Source organism: Callorhinus ursinus, unplaced genomic scaffold (assembly GCF_003265705.2).
Source record: "Callorhinus ursinus isolate GAN/ISIS: 27379988/994484 unplaced genomic scaffold, GSC_fseal_2.0 scaffold10, whole genome shotgun sequence".
In the NCBI taxonomy this organism is placed as follows: domain Eukaryota; kingdom Metazoa; phylum Chordata; class Mammalia; order Carnivora; family Otariidae; genus Callorhinus; species Callorhinus ursinus.
In genome coordinates this window covers 51,760,565-51,774,588 of record NW_027397072.1, presented here as the reverse complement: position 1 = coordinate 51,774,588, position 14,024 = coordinate 51,760,565, and the positions used below count along the sequence as shown (strand labels likewise).

The 14,024-nt window shown below is 56.2% G+C and overlaps 1 protein-coding gene across 23 annotated transcripts in view; it reads left to right on the top strand.

The window, feature by feature from the left end:
* DYSF (dysferlin) overlaps positions 1-5,701 on the top strand; it is a 205,960-nt gene extending 200,259 nt beyond the window's left edge. For all 23 annotated transcript variants that reach the window (XM_073897539.1, XM_025868432.2, XM_073897544.1 and 20 more), the window contains 3 exons: positions 221-330; positions 1,652-1,799; positions 5,452-5,701. In XM_073897539.1, the coding sequence (XP_073753640.1) occupies positions 221-330; positions 1,652-1,799; positions 5,452-5,490 (297 nt within the window). In that variant the 3' untranslated portion in view covers positions 5,491-5,701. The remainder of the gene's footprint in view (positions 1-220; positions 331-1,651; positions 1,800-5,451) is intronic.
* The last annotated feature ends 8,323 nt before the right edge of the window (positions 5,702-14,024 follow it).

Below are 14,024 nucleotides of genomic sequence, written 5' to 3'. Positions count from 1 at the left end.
GCTCATCTCTACATAGTGGAAGTATGGCTGATGTTCTCCCTTAGACATTTCTGTAGCTTCTAAACGGTCTAAAAGGAGCAGTAGTGCTTTTGTGATCGAACAACCCTATATCTTTAAAAAAAAAAATAAAGTGGCTCTCATGTCTGTTCTGGCCAGATTCCTCTCCAAGCCATGGGGCAGAGCCTTTGTGCACCTGACCAGGTCCCCTCTGTCCTCTCAGGGCAAGCTGGAAATGACCTTGGAGATCGTAGCAGAGAGTGAGCATGAGGAGCGGCCTGCTGGCCAGGGCCGGGACGAACCCAACATGAACCCCAAGCTCGAGGACCCAAGGTTAGTGCCCGGCCCTTGACCCCTGATGCCCAGGGGGCTGGGAGGGGTGGTCCAGGAGGCACCTACCGCATAGCCATGCAGAGGTCACAAGGCCCACATGACTCAGAGGGGGGCGTGACTTGTCCAAAGCCACATGGTAAGTTAGGGTCAGGTGACAAGCATCATGATGGGGAACACTGCTCAGCTAAATCTGAGAAGCAGGGGCTGTTGGGTCAGCGTTGGTTGTGTGCCGAGCGCATGGTCATGTGCCATATATATGTCATAGTATGGAACCTTCCCTGCTGGGTTGTTATTATCCCCGTTTTACAGATGAGGAAACAATGTCAGCAAAGTTAAATAAGGTCATTCCGCTGGGAAAGTGAAGCTGGAATTCTCACACCTGTTCTGATTGGCTCTGGAGCCCAGTGAAGGTTTTTACCTTGACCAAGCTGCCTTCTGTGGCTCACCTGTGGTGTCCATATGGCTTTCAAATGGCCTTCCAGCCATAATTTGGCCATCCATGAATCCCTGTCTTCCCTACCTCCTAGGCCCCTAAAAGATACAGACCAGTCCAGTGGATGTTGAGGCCTTGAGGGCAGTTACTGGGGGCAGGAGGATGGCTGTGGGGGCAGCGATGAGAGCTGCGTTGTTTGCTGGGTCCCTCCCCACAGCCCGGCTCGGGTCAGACTTGGCGCAGATGGGCCATTTATCTCAGTGAGATCCCCAGTGCCGTGGGGCTGGCAGAGCTGTGAGAGGCGTCCCTGCCCAAGGATGTTGGAATCTGGGTGCAAAGACAAGAGAGACCCAGTACACCCAGTGACGTGCACTCCAGTGTTAAAACAGCCATTATTGAGACACGACACCCTGCACGCTCTTTGAGTTGGCAGATGAGCTAGGGGAAGATTTTGAGGTTCTCAGCTGTGAGTGAGAGACAGTCAGCTTTCTGGGTTCACTTCCCACCATCCTTCCCTGACCATGGAGCAGCCCTGTGCTTCTAGGCAGGTGGTTTGGCTTAGCTGGGGCTCAGGGGGCTGTAGCTCACCTCATATGGCAGCCTCTCGAGCCTCTCTGTCCAGCTCCCACATCTCTAGTCTGTGATTAAGTTCTGGGTCAGGAAGGGGAGCTGGTGGCTGAGAACTGGGTCTCGGAGGGTGCCTAGGGCTTGGTGGCACCGAGAGGAGGAAGGCAGCACGGGCAAGGCTCACACTGTGGCGGAGGCTCAGAGGACGAGGGCTGGGGCTCCTGGGGCTGACTGTGGAGGGCCAGGGCGGTTTGGGAGCAGGTTTGGAGAAGGCAGCCCGGGTAGGGGGTGCCCTGCTGAGCTCTGGGGTCTCGCTTCCAGGCGCCCTGACACCTCCTTCCTCTGGTTCACCTCTCCGTACAAGACTATGAAGTTCATCCTGTGGCGGCGGTTCCGGTGCGCCATCATCCTCTTCATCATTCTCTTCATCCTACTGCTGTTCTTGGGCATCTTCCTCTATTCCTTCCCGGTGAGTCTTGGAGGAGCCCCTGGTCTGATGAGGGAGATGGAGCCCCTACTCTGGAGAGTCCCCAGTCTCATAGAGACAAAGCCCTGCCCTTGGGACGAAGTCCTACTCTTCGTCTGGGGGGTGGGGGCGGGTGGCTGAGTTTTTGCCTTCAACAGAGAGACCTAGCTGTCCTCAGCAAGCCCCTAGACTCTGCAATCCACGTTGGCAGAAGGTGAGGCCCCTTGGGCAGGGGTGGGCAGCGGAACCTTCTTGAAGGAGCATGTGGAAGTGGATCTGGAAGGGAAGGGTAGGTGTGGAGGGCAGAGCAGAGGGGAAGGCGCCCTGTTTATAAGAATGGCACCTGCTGAGGTCCAGAGGAAGGGAGGTCCTGGTGCTGGGAGAGGGTCTCTCAGTGATCGCCTGAGGACCTTGATGGGGTGTGTCCTGCCTCCTGCAGTGGGGTGGGTGTGGGGGAAAGTGTGGGCGGGCAGGAGGCGGGCCCAGGAGCATCTCACCAGGGCACGTTGGTGGTGCTGGTAGGAAGCCAGCTGACACCCGGGGAAGGAGCCTCGGGGGGCCACTCTATCGAGGGCTGCTTCAACTCCCCCATCCCTGCTCCACTGGGCCCCTCCCGGGGAGGAGTAACAGGGCCTCTGTTCCCTGTCTGTGCTTCCCTGGCCATCACAGCTCATCAGGGAGCCCCAACGATGCTCCAGCCCCCCACCCCACCGTGTCTCTGGCACTTCAGGCCTTGAAATGTTCCCAGGCTGATTCCTGATTTTTAACGTTCTTTAAATTTTTAAAAAACTTTCTCATATGCAAATTTCAAGTTGATATAAAAGTAGAGAGAATGGCATGATCAACCCCATGTCACCTGGTTTCTAATGGCAAAGAAACGGACACTCAGTGAAGGGAAGGGGCTGGCTCAGGGTTGCACAGCAATCTGCACAGCTCCTGGTCCTGGGGTCCGGCCTCTGTGGGCCTCACTCCTGCTCAGCACTGGGCTGCCGGCCGAGAGCACAGTCCCCACAGTGGGCAGTCTGCTCTGGGAATTACAATTAATGGGTCTGTGTGCTCTTTGCTTTGTGAATCCTCCAGGAGGAGAAGGAGGATGGAGAGCTCTCTCCCACTGTGGCTGGCGAGGCCTTATATGAGCAGCACGCATCTCCTGCAGTTAAACCCCCAAAGCCCTCCCCTTCAGTCCCTCACATCATGGACTGTGAGGAATAGCAGGGAGACCGTCTGGCCGGTCCAGGCCGCAGCTACTCTCTGGACCCTAAGTGACAAAGGAGTGTCTAAGAGCCAGGATGGCTCATGTGTCCGGCTGCAGGCCAAGCCCTCTAAGCTGGCTGTGGTCACCTGGAACACCATGCTGAAATGTGTTCTGGGAAGAGTCACGGCCAATTGGCTAACTCTGGCTGCGGGCTAGGGAGGGTCCAGGTGGTAGGGACCTACCTGAAACATGTGCAGCTTGGGGGGCTCTCTTGAAGCAAAGGAAGACAAAATCACCGATACGGGCCCACGGAAGGGCACGTGCCATGTGGCAGCCTGGGATCCAGACTCGGGCTCCGTGTCTCCCTGCACTGGGGCAGGCCTGGGTTGCCTAGTTGAGGCATGGTTCCCCTCGCCGGCCTGTCCTCAGGCTCATGGCCTCTCATTTTGGGTATATCTGGCTGCCACTCAGTTCAGGCGAGGGCTTCATTAAGCACAGGGTATGTGTCTGGGAGGTGAGGGAGTGTGGTGGGGATGAGGGGGATGAGCTCTGTGCCACTGGGGAGCGTGGTTCCCGGGAGACACAGCGAAGCGGGTGAACGAGGGCCAGGGTACTGTTCAGTGCTCCGTCCCGAGGCCCGGGCCGGGGGAGTTTGGGGAGAGGAGAGCTGGCACAGACCCTTGCTCCTCAGGGAGGTGGTCTGCTGGGCAGCAGCAGGGGGCTGGTTAGAAATGCAGAGTCCTGGTCTGGCCCTAGGTCTGTGGAGGAGAATCTGCACTGGGCACATTGAGGTTTGCGAATCACCGCTATGCAGGACTGAGCTCTGTGCTTGGAGTCAGGTGTCGGCTAGGCTCGGGCCCTGCCAGTGACTTCCTCTGTGACCTTGGCGAGGCTCTCCCGCCCACATGAGGAGGGGGCTGGGACCCGCTGGGACTAGCACTGTGGTTAGGGGAGCTCTTTTGCCTTCCCTGCGGGTGCTGGACATCAAACCAACCTTCTCCTGAAGAGCCAAGGAGAGGGCAGGGGCGGGTCCCAGGTGTCACCACTGCCCATTCTGTGACTAGGTCCAGCCCCTGGCCAGCTGGGCCCTGCCCTGCTAGGCACTGGGGTAACAGGCCAGGCCTTCAGGGGCCTGGGGAAGGAGGGCCTGCTCCCTGGCCAGGAGAGGGAGGTGAAGATTTCCAGTCACTGCCCGCCAGCGGTCCTTCCTCCCCTCTGGGCAGCCTTAGCCCCAGGCCCTGTGGGCAGGAACAGAGGAACACTTAGACCAATAGCCCTGCTCAGAGCCCCTCCCCTGTCTTGCCCCCAGCTGTGGCATCACTCTCCTTGAGTCCTGCTGGAAATTGTCCTCTTTCAACTACCAACTCTGCCTTCCCTCTCCCAGAGGTGCTGTGAGGGCCGGATCCTAGGTGAGGGGGCCAGGGCTGGAGGGGCTGCATAGGCCTGAGGCTGCAGACCTTGTTTGTTTATAGGTCTTTGCTACTACCTGGGCAAATCCTGCTCCCCTCCAGCCAAGTCGCCTATCACCTGGTGCGTCCTAGACCCTCACCTGGCTTTTAGACCTTGGGGGCCGAGGGTCTGAAAGAGAGGGGCCCAAAGCCAGGGCTGCTCCCCTCCAGTTGGCCTACCTTCCCACCCTCTTGGAAATTGCCCTGGGAGGGGGACACGCAGGGCAGCCTGTCTGATTCCTCCCGGCTCCCCCCGAGAGCCAGCCGGGAGCAGGGCCAGCGTGGGGAGGCAGGAGGCGATCTGGCGGGGAAGGAGCGGCGGCTTTGTTTCCAGAGTTGGCTTTCCCGGGCCGGCGCTGGGGAACATACTGTCCCAATTAGGAGCCTTGTGTTGTGTTGTATGTGTTTTCATGGTTTTTTTTGGGGGGGGGAAGGAGTGGGGAGGGGAGATTCCTGTCAGTCCTGCAGCAGGCAGGGCTTAATCTGGGGTGACCCATCTCTGGGGCTGACCTGCATGGTAGGTCAGCCCCATACACCGCGCCCCTCGGCCCTCCTCTGTCTGTTGGCTGGATGGGAGTGTGGTGGCCAATGAACCCATGGGGGTTCCCATGTGGGGGTATATGGGAGGGGCTGGGGAGAATCATGGCCATGCCTTCAGGCCACCTGTCTGATGGAAGAGGGCAGGACAGGCCTGCCTCTGACCAGGTCCTGGATGATCAGAGTCCTCTTGGCAGGTGGCTGGAGCACGGAAGCGGGCCTTGGGTTGGTAGGGGAGAAGACTGAGCCACTCGGGCACCGTGGCCTCGGGTTGGAGGGTGCAAGCAGAGTTTCAGGAGGGTGTGGGCTTATGTGATTGGCGAGAGCCCCAGGAAGTGGGGTGTTGAGCTGAGTGTGGCGTTGGGGGGTGGTGAGGGTAAGGTAGAGGCAGGTGGTTGAGTAGGTGGGCCTCCTTTCCCAGCTCTTGCCCCCTGGCAGCTGTCATCATGTGTCCCTGCCTCTTCCCTCCCTCCAGAACTATGCTGCCATGAAGCTGGTGAAGCCCTTCAGCTGAGGACTCTGGCCCGCGACTGGCTGCCTTCTCCACCCAGCTTAGCCGAGCTCCTCCGGACCTCCAGGCCTCACCAGCCAGCAGACAGACTGGCACATGCTCCAAGAGCTGGTGACATCGAGTCCTGGGATCACCCTCGTTTCATCATTTCTTTTGCCCCCAACCCAACCCTTTTTGGATCAGCCCATATGTATTTCAGTATAAAACAGTTTGAACCACAGGGCCATGTTGGTGTGTGTGTCCCTCTAGTGCCTGAGTGAGGCGTGACCGTGTAGAGGACCGCCGTGTCTGGCTGGCTGGGGTGTGAGTCAGGCGGGGGGCCATCTCCGGCTCGGCGTTCTGAGTGGAACTTGATCCTTTGACAGGACCGGTCGGGGTGCGTGGGCTTTGAGGTTTGGTGTCTGGTCCTGGAGAACGTTCCCCTCCTCCCTCCCCCTCCTCACTTAGGCTTCTCCTCTTCCTTCTCCAGGCTGCGCTTTGCTGAGGCGGGTGGTTACTATACCTTCCGCTTGCTTTGACCACGCCCAGGAAGACGGTCCACTTTATCCAAGTGGAGCACCATGGAAAGGGTTGGGCCAGGAACTCTCCAGGCAGGGAGGGCTGTTGGACCTTTGGCTGTGACCTTATCCCCTACCCCACAATTTTGGGATTTCTTGTGACTCTGTCACTCTGCTTCCTTACCCTGCTTAAAGATCTGGTCTGGGCAAACACACGTTTTTCTTGTGGTCTGAAGCTTAGCATTAGCTGTGGGTCTGTCTTCTTCTGCAGGAATCAGGCTTAATCTACGGGGGCAGCAGGAACGTACTTAGAGAAAAACCAAAGAGCGTGAAAACATCGTGTTTCCAAAACAGAGGCCTCTGCTTCTCTCTCGCCCGAGGGGCTGGAACTCTGGAGCGCAGCACTGGCCGCCTCCTCTCCTGTTCCCCAGGAGGGCTTCTCCTATTTCCCGCTGTGAGCCTGCTCCCCTGGCCCAGGTCCCAAGGCCTCAGCATGATCCTTCCAGGGCACTTGGCTCTTCACTGCACTCTGGGACCCAGACTGAGGCCCTGCCTTGTCTCACCTGATTGGCAGACTGGGGTGAATGGCACAGGGCTGGTGTCCTGGATCCTTTAGGGTGAACTATGCTTCACAGAGTGATTTTCTCTTCGGGAGAGGTTCAGGCTGGAAGTGGCCCTCAATATCCAGCTGGGGAATATCTGAAAGGCAGGGCAGGAGTCATTCCCTCATTAATTAATTCATGCTTTTCATTCCTTCATTCATTAAAGAAATGTGTGTGTGTGTGTGTACCAGGCAAAGTGCTAGGCTCTAGAGATCCAATGTTGATCAAGATAAACATTGGTTTTTATTTTTTTAATTTTTTTTAAAGATTTTATTTATTTATTTGAGAGAGAGAAAATGAGAGATAGAGAGCACGAGAGGGAAGAGGGTCAGAGGGAGAAGCAGACTCCCCGCTGAGCAGGGAGCCCGATGTGGGACTCGATCCCGGGACTCCAGGATCATGGCCTGAGCCGAAGGCAGTCGCTTAACCAACTGAGCCACCCAGGCTCCCAAACATTGGTTTTTAAAGATGGTTCCTGCCCTCCCACATCTCTCCACTGAGTCGGGGAGCAAGACAGATAGATAGGCAATTACAACGCAGTGATGGATGAGCAGGGGTTACAGGGTCCAGGGCAGAGAGTGGGAAAGGAAACAGAGGGAACAGAGTATGTGAAGCCTGGCCGAAGCCAGAAATGAGTTCAAATATCTATAAGAATTTCCGTGTGGGCCCCGCAGTGGTACTCAACCAGGAGCAGCTGTACCCCTCAAGGCCTATTTGGCAGTGCCTGGAGATGTCTTTGATTGTCTTGGCTGGGGGCGGTGGGGTGGGTGGTGAGGGTGCTCCTGGCATCCAGCAGCTGCTAAACATCCTTCAAGGCATAGAACAGCCCCCGCCTTCCCCAATTAACTATCTCGTCCAAAACACTGTTCCTGTTGCTATTGAGAAACTCTGGCATAGAGATAGTGGATTCTAGAGATACTGAAAATTAGACTTGACGGGCCCCGGGGGAGCAATTGGCTAGGGCTGGGGGTGGGGTGGGGGTGCGACTGGAGATACTTCCAACTGGGATAAATCTCGGTTGTCTGGCTTTATGACTGCTGGTACCATTCACGAAGCCAGTTTTAGACAAGAGAGTCCAGACAGATTGAGCGCACACTCACAGTACCCTTCCTGTCCTCCGTGTCTCCCTGGTGATGGTGTCTCTCCTCCCTTCACAAAGTTCTAGAAAGCATCATCTGCATTCGTGTCTCCCTGTCCACACCTCACCCTCACTCCTCCACCCACTGTGGTCTGACTCTGTGCCTGTGGCAGACCCTTCTCTCTTCCTCCTTGCTGAAAGGATCCTGAGGCTGTTCAGCTTTCACCGCGGCCAAGCGCCCAGAGAGAAGCCCCGCCTCCGCCCCAGCGGGAGATGTCTTCTTAGATTAAACCAATCACGGTGATGCCAGTGATTGGTTTAGGGAGAGGCAGGTGACTCGTTTATGATCAGTGAGACCTGAGGGGAAGGTGGTGGTGGCGGTGGTTACATGGGGGTGGGAAGCAGCTGGGAAAGTTGCTAGGAAACTTCATGTCCAATAACAAAGGACACACAAGGAGGCACACCGTCATCTTCTGCCTTTGAATCTTGTTTGTGGAAACACGTAATGACCGGAGCTATGGCAGGCATCTTGTGATCATGAGGGGACAAGCTTGAGGAAGAAAGCCAGCACACAGAGAGGATGGCAAGCACCTGGTTCTCCATGAAGCTGTCGAGAAGGAACCCACTCTGGAGCTGTCCCAACTTCTGGTCGTCTTGTTACATGGGGTCATAAATTCCTTATTATTATTATTATTATTATTTTTTTTTATAAATTCCTTACTGTTTAAGCCATCTTTGATTGTGTAGTGCTACCCACAGCTCTCAGCGTGCTCACTGGTAAATTCTGTGCTCTGCTGAGCACTCTTTTACTGCACTGCCAATAACCAGGGCTCCCCTGTACAAGCACCACATCTAAGACGTCATGCGTTTATTATTTATTATAACAATTTTCCTACAGATGGCAGTAAAGTGTTTTGTTCCAATAAAATCAGTGTGTTACGATAGTTTTCTCATAGACGTAAACTACCTTGAGGGCGGGGCTCCTTTTTCTCGTTCACACCGGCGCCCCATCTTGCCCCTGTTGTTAAAGCGCCCACCACTTGCCCTTCCAGCCTCTCAGCAGCGGCCAGCAGCACCAGATGTCCCTCTGCTCCGTGATACGCTTTCAGTCGTTGGCTTCCATGACCTCGCAGTGGGCCGCCTTTCCTCCTCTCTTTCTAACCATCCTCTGTCGGCCTACAGTGTGCCCCAAGCTCTCGCCCCGGCCCCCCGTTCTTCTTCCACTGCATGCCTCCTGGGCAACCTCACGTGTCCCTGTGGCTTCGATGGCCCTGCGTCTCGCCCCCTTTCCACTCTGCGCTGTAGCCACGTCATCCGCCGCCTTCCCCACGCGGCCTCTCCCGGGGGGTAATTCATAGGCACCGCAAACTTGACACGTCCCTCCCACTCAGCACCTCCGTCCTCCACCCCACAGAAACAGCTCCTGCTCCGCTCCTCCCTCCGTACCCTCGGTCCCCGGCGCTGGACGTGTGGGAGGCATCCTTGAGCCTTACCTCCTCTTTCCCCCTTACCCAAGACACCACCAGATGCCAGATTCTGGCTCTCGAATCTCTCTGAACCCATCTCCTTCTCGTCCCATTCCCACCACTTGCCCTTGCAGTCAGACCACCAGCACCGGCCTCGTGGAAACCCAAGTATCGTTCCTTCACTCCTCCTCTCGGCTCCCTGACCCGTTGTCCACAAGCAGTGGAACTGAACACGGCCTGGGTCTCCACCATCCTCAGGAGGGCGGTCAACCATCCCGGCACAGGGCTCCTCCAGAGGCCACGCCTTGCTTGCCTTTCTCGTGCCACTTGCTGTCTCTCCCTGTGCTCTGCGGAGCTGAGCCCTGGGCAGGCCCGGCGTCTGGCCATCACTCAGGTCGCCGCCCGGCCCTTCCTCTGGGGTGTTTCCCCTGATGGGCTCTGGTGCGTGCAGCCACCGCGGAAAACCGGGGGACTTGATTCTCTTGGCCTCCCCCCACCCTCAGTCTGCGCCTCCAGGGCTGAAATCGCATCACAGTTCTTAATGAGATGTCTGCTTCCTTTACAGAAGGGACTTTACTGAGTGTTTCATGGAAAGTTCTCTTTAAATAGCCAGGCCCTCAGAGTCATTTCAAAATGGGTTTTTATGTTCTGACATTCAGATAGTTCTCAACGTTTGAGACCCCTCCTTTGCTGCAAGGTGGAGAATAACTCTCATCTGTTAAAAAATGGTTCGGTAAAACTCGATAAGCCTTCTGTATCCGGAATATTCAGCTCCCTGCCTTTATTTTTCTCTGATGGTGTTTTGGAGAGCGGCGCCCTGTGTCCATGCGTGCACCCACACGCTCACGCACACATACATGCACACACCATTTCTCCACATAGCCCGGGAAGGGTGACAGGGAGGGTGGACAGACAGAAGGAGCTGTAAGCACAGCCCTGGCCTGCCCCTGGGCCCACCTCCCCCTCCCCATTCGGCCCCTACCTCCAGGGAACCCAAACGTGTCTCAATCCTCTCTCCACGTGTTTCATAAATGTGGGATTATGGGATTTCCGAGGAGCCAGGTGGGCATCCCCTGACAGGGACACGGGGACAGCCCAGGAAACGTTTCCTGCTTGCCAAAGAGAACTGGGGGAGGGCCGGGTTCGGCCTGACGTGCTTGTCCTTAAATGGCGGCTGAGCTACTGACGTGACAATCCGGAGCTTCCCTCTCCCCCTTCTCGCATTCGCTGCCGTGCCCTCCTCAGGGACATCCGGCTGCGGCTCCTATTCCCTGTGGCCTGGCCCGGTGTGGGTTTCATACCGTTCCTCTGCCTTTGTTTTGGTCTTGGTTTTCCATGGGGTGTGTGTGTGTGTGTGTGTGTGTGTGTGTATAATGTATGCGTGTGTGTATAAGAGAGACAACAGATGAGACAGATGTAGGGAGAGACAGATTCATGGTGAGGGCCAGAGGCAGAGCCAGGCAAGCTGGAAGGCTGTGGCAGTGGGGACAGGAAAGAGACCAGCACCTCACCCAACTGCTGGAGCATGTCCTCAGCTGGCTCGTCATTCCCCAAGGGGCCAGAGCCAGCTCCCTTCTGCCTTCCGCACTGGCTCTCAGCCTTATTCAACTGGAAACAGAGGAAGGGAGGAAGAGAGAGACAAGCCCCCTGCACTGGTCCTGCCCAATCAAGTTGGGGAAGCCCCATGTCACATTTCCCTCATAATCCAATAGTTCATGGTGGGTTCCATCGATGACCCCGGCTCCATGTCCCTTCACTCTGCAGGGCTGGCTTATGTGTGTTTGGGGGATGGGAGTTGGGGGCAGTGGTTTGTTTTCCATGTTTCAACGATCAGCCTGGGGCCGGAGCCTGGCTGCCCCTTCCTCGGGCAGACACTGGGGATCACCATGGGGCCCCCCGAGAGCTCACCTGTGCCCCTACCCCTAGCCTCCTGGGCCCACTCCATCCCTCTGCTGGCTCAGGCTTACGTAGGAAACTCTTTCCTTAACTGCTGGCTTCAGCAGAGATGTTCTGGGATCTTTCCAAAAGGAACTTGACCAAGAATCAAGGGTGAGACAAAAGGCCCAAATCCACAAAGAAATCACTCACACTTACAATGGGTAATGCTGGTACCTTTACTTCTTTGTAATCCACATTTTCCTCACCTGGAGCACTCTTACTACTCAGGCTCACTATCCAGAGACCAGGAAGAAGGTGTCAAGCGACCCTTCAGGACAGGGAAGGCAGAAGGATAATACTGTGTGAAACTCCAGGAGGGCACCCCTCTTGGGTCTCCCTGGGAGTGGGAATGCAGAGAGGCCTGTCCTGTGAACACTCCCACTGAGGAGACCCAAACTCACCTGGAAGACACATGTCTGGGAGCAGAGCTTCAAGGACCAAAAGGCTTCTTCCATCTGTAAAAGGATTCCCAGCCTGACAGATTCCTGGTCAAAAGAGATTTTACTAGAGTGTGGCTTTTATTATTTTTGAAAAATTTTTAAGTTTTTATTTAAATTTCCAGTTAGTTACCGTACAGTGTAATATTGGTTTCAGGTGTACAATATAGTGACTCAACACTTCCATACAACACCTGGTGCTCGTCACAAGTGCCCTCCTTCATCCCCATCGCCAGAGCGTGGCTTTTAGAATCAGGCCCACAGCGGTTCAAGCCCTGCCTCTCCCACTTAGCTCTGTGACCTTGGACACATCACTTTACCCCTAGGCCCCTATTTTCTCATCCGAAACATGGAATGATGGTGGCCTTTCCCTCCCTGGGGACTACCCAAGATGATGCATAGTGCCTGACACAGAGTGAGTGCTCCCTTTATTTTGAAAAGGAGCTCTGGGCTGACCTGGGTGTTGGGGAGGAGGGAGGAGGATTGAAGAAGAAGACAGGGCAGGTGAGAGATGGCTCCCCTCTCCGGGGGGTTCCTCCAGGGTGGGGGTGATGGTAACCCCATTTCTTTGCCCAGGGCGGGAGGGTGGGGGGACTGGGCTTGCTGCTATTGGAATGGGAGTGGGAGAAGACGTGCGGCGCCCATCACACCAGCCTGTCTTGGCCACCATGTCCAGGCTTTCCTTTTGTAGCAAAGCAGCACAGTCTCAGTTACTCCACTGGGGCGTTGGGTAAGCAAGCTGGCGGAGAGTTGCCCACAAATGACCAGCCTGGGCATGCCTACAGATGCACATGCAGGAGGACTCCCTCTGCCCCACACAGACCCCCTCCGGCAGACGGCTGCATCCGTCATGCTCAGACCCTCCCAGGAAGCCCCGCGCTCTCACACGCAGTCACGCATGCAGGCGCACGCACACTCCCAGCGTGCACTCAGGGCACACATGCTTTCTCTCCATGTGTGTGTGTTTCACATTGTCAGCCAGAATGCTCTGGAAACCTAAGCAGAAAGGAGCGTGTGAATGTGGCCATCATCAGGGATAAATTAATCCCAGACATGTAAAGGGTTTTCTTTTTTCATTCTCAGCCCTACTGCAAATTCAATTATGACTCTCTGCCAGCTACTGAAATGAGGGGACAAGCAAGTACGTGGCTGAGCCTGGAAAATGGGGCAGGGCAGGGGACCCTTCTTGATCCACACCCTCATTTCCCTTCCCTGCTGTCCAGGATCCAGGAAAGAGTTGCAGTCATTCCTGGATCCCCCACATGGATGGAACCTTGGGGCAGCAGCAAGGTGCCATCCAAGAACAGAGAACCGGCGGAAATCGAGCTGCCCTCAGAGCTGAACTAGGAAATGACTGCATGCGGGACCAGAGCATAGGCGGGCAAAGGCTCCCCAGTGAGGTGACCGGTCCCGGGGCCTGGCAAGCCTTCATGGAGTGCAGGTTCGCCCGTCTAGGGAGAAAAGTGTAAGTCTCAGATACGCACCTTGACTACGTCCAGGGAAGAGACACTTGGCGAGGGGGCCCCTAGGCCAATGCTATGAAGCATTGGCTTTATCCCTCTCCCTTGCCCTTCGTGGGCAAACCTCTGATGCTGTTGTGACTTCCAGCACAGGCCTGCTTACCCGAAGTGCGTGTGGAGATGGTGCTGACTATGCCACGCATGGAACACTTCCACAGGGGCATTTTGGTTTACACACCCCTTTCTGAGCTCCGTTAATGAGGGTCTGCTCCTTGGAGCTGGACCGGCCTCCCTCAGACCCACACCATCAGGGGGCTTAGCTATTGAGCACACCTGGAGGTGGGGGGCCCAAGAATGTCCCTCGAGAAGTCCGCTGGGGGTGGGGAATGCAAACAGCCTCTCCTTGGTGATACCCTTCCTTCGGGTTGTGGGAGTTTTGGGACTTCCTGTCTGCCCCACACCAGGAATGAAATGCATCCCCTCTCAGACTGAGGGCTGGTTCTCTGTGACAGCCGTCTCCTCCTCTTACTGTTTTAGAGGCGAGCAGCAGATAGGGGAATTGAGCTACGTTCAGGGGGTTGCAGGGATGGGGGGAATTGGGTGTGTTCGATTCCACGAGAATTCCTGAAGGTCAGGTGAGGCTGGTTTTGAAAGAGGGTGGGTGACTTGGCGGAGACCGGATTTTACAGGAGGGAGTTGTGTGTGTGAGTGGGTAGTAAGGGGCTTTGAGGCTGGGTGGGAGCAGGTAGGTAGGAATGGCCCTGGGACCCTGAGCTGAGAGCTGCCCCCACCCCCTCACTGGAGGTAGGGGCTCTGTCTGCCCCTCCCCCGGGGCTTCTGGGGCCTCTTACATAACCCAGTCCTGGCCCAGGGAGAGCTGGATTTTCACAGTTCGGCTCAGGCTGCCAGAAGAATGAGAAAAATGGGCCTGAGGGGACACCTCCACCACAGAGAATAGGAGGAGGAGGCCAGGGAGGGAGGCCAGGCAACCAGGGGTGTGTGTGTGTGTGTATGTGTGTGTGTGTGTGTGTGTGTGTGTGTGTGTGTGTGTGTGTGTGT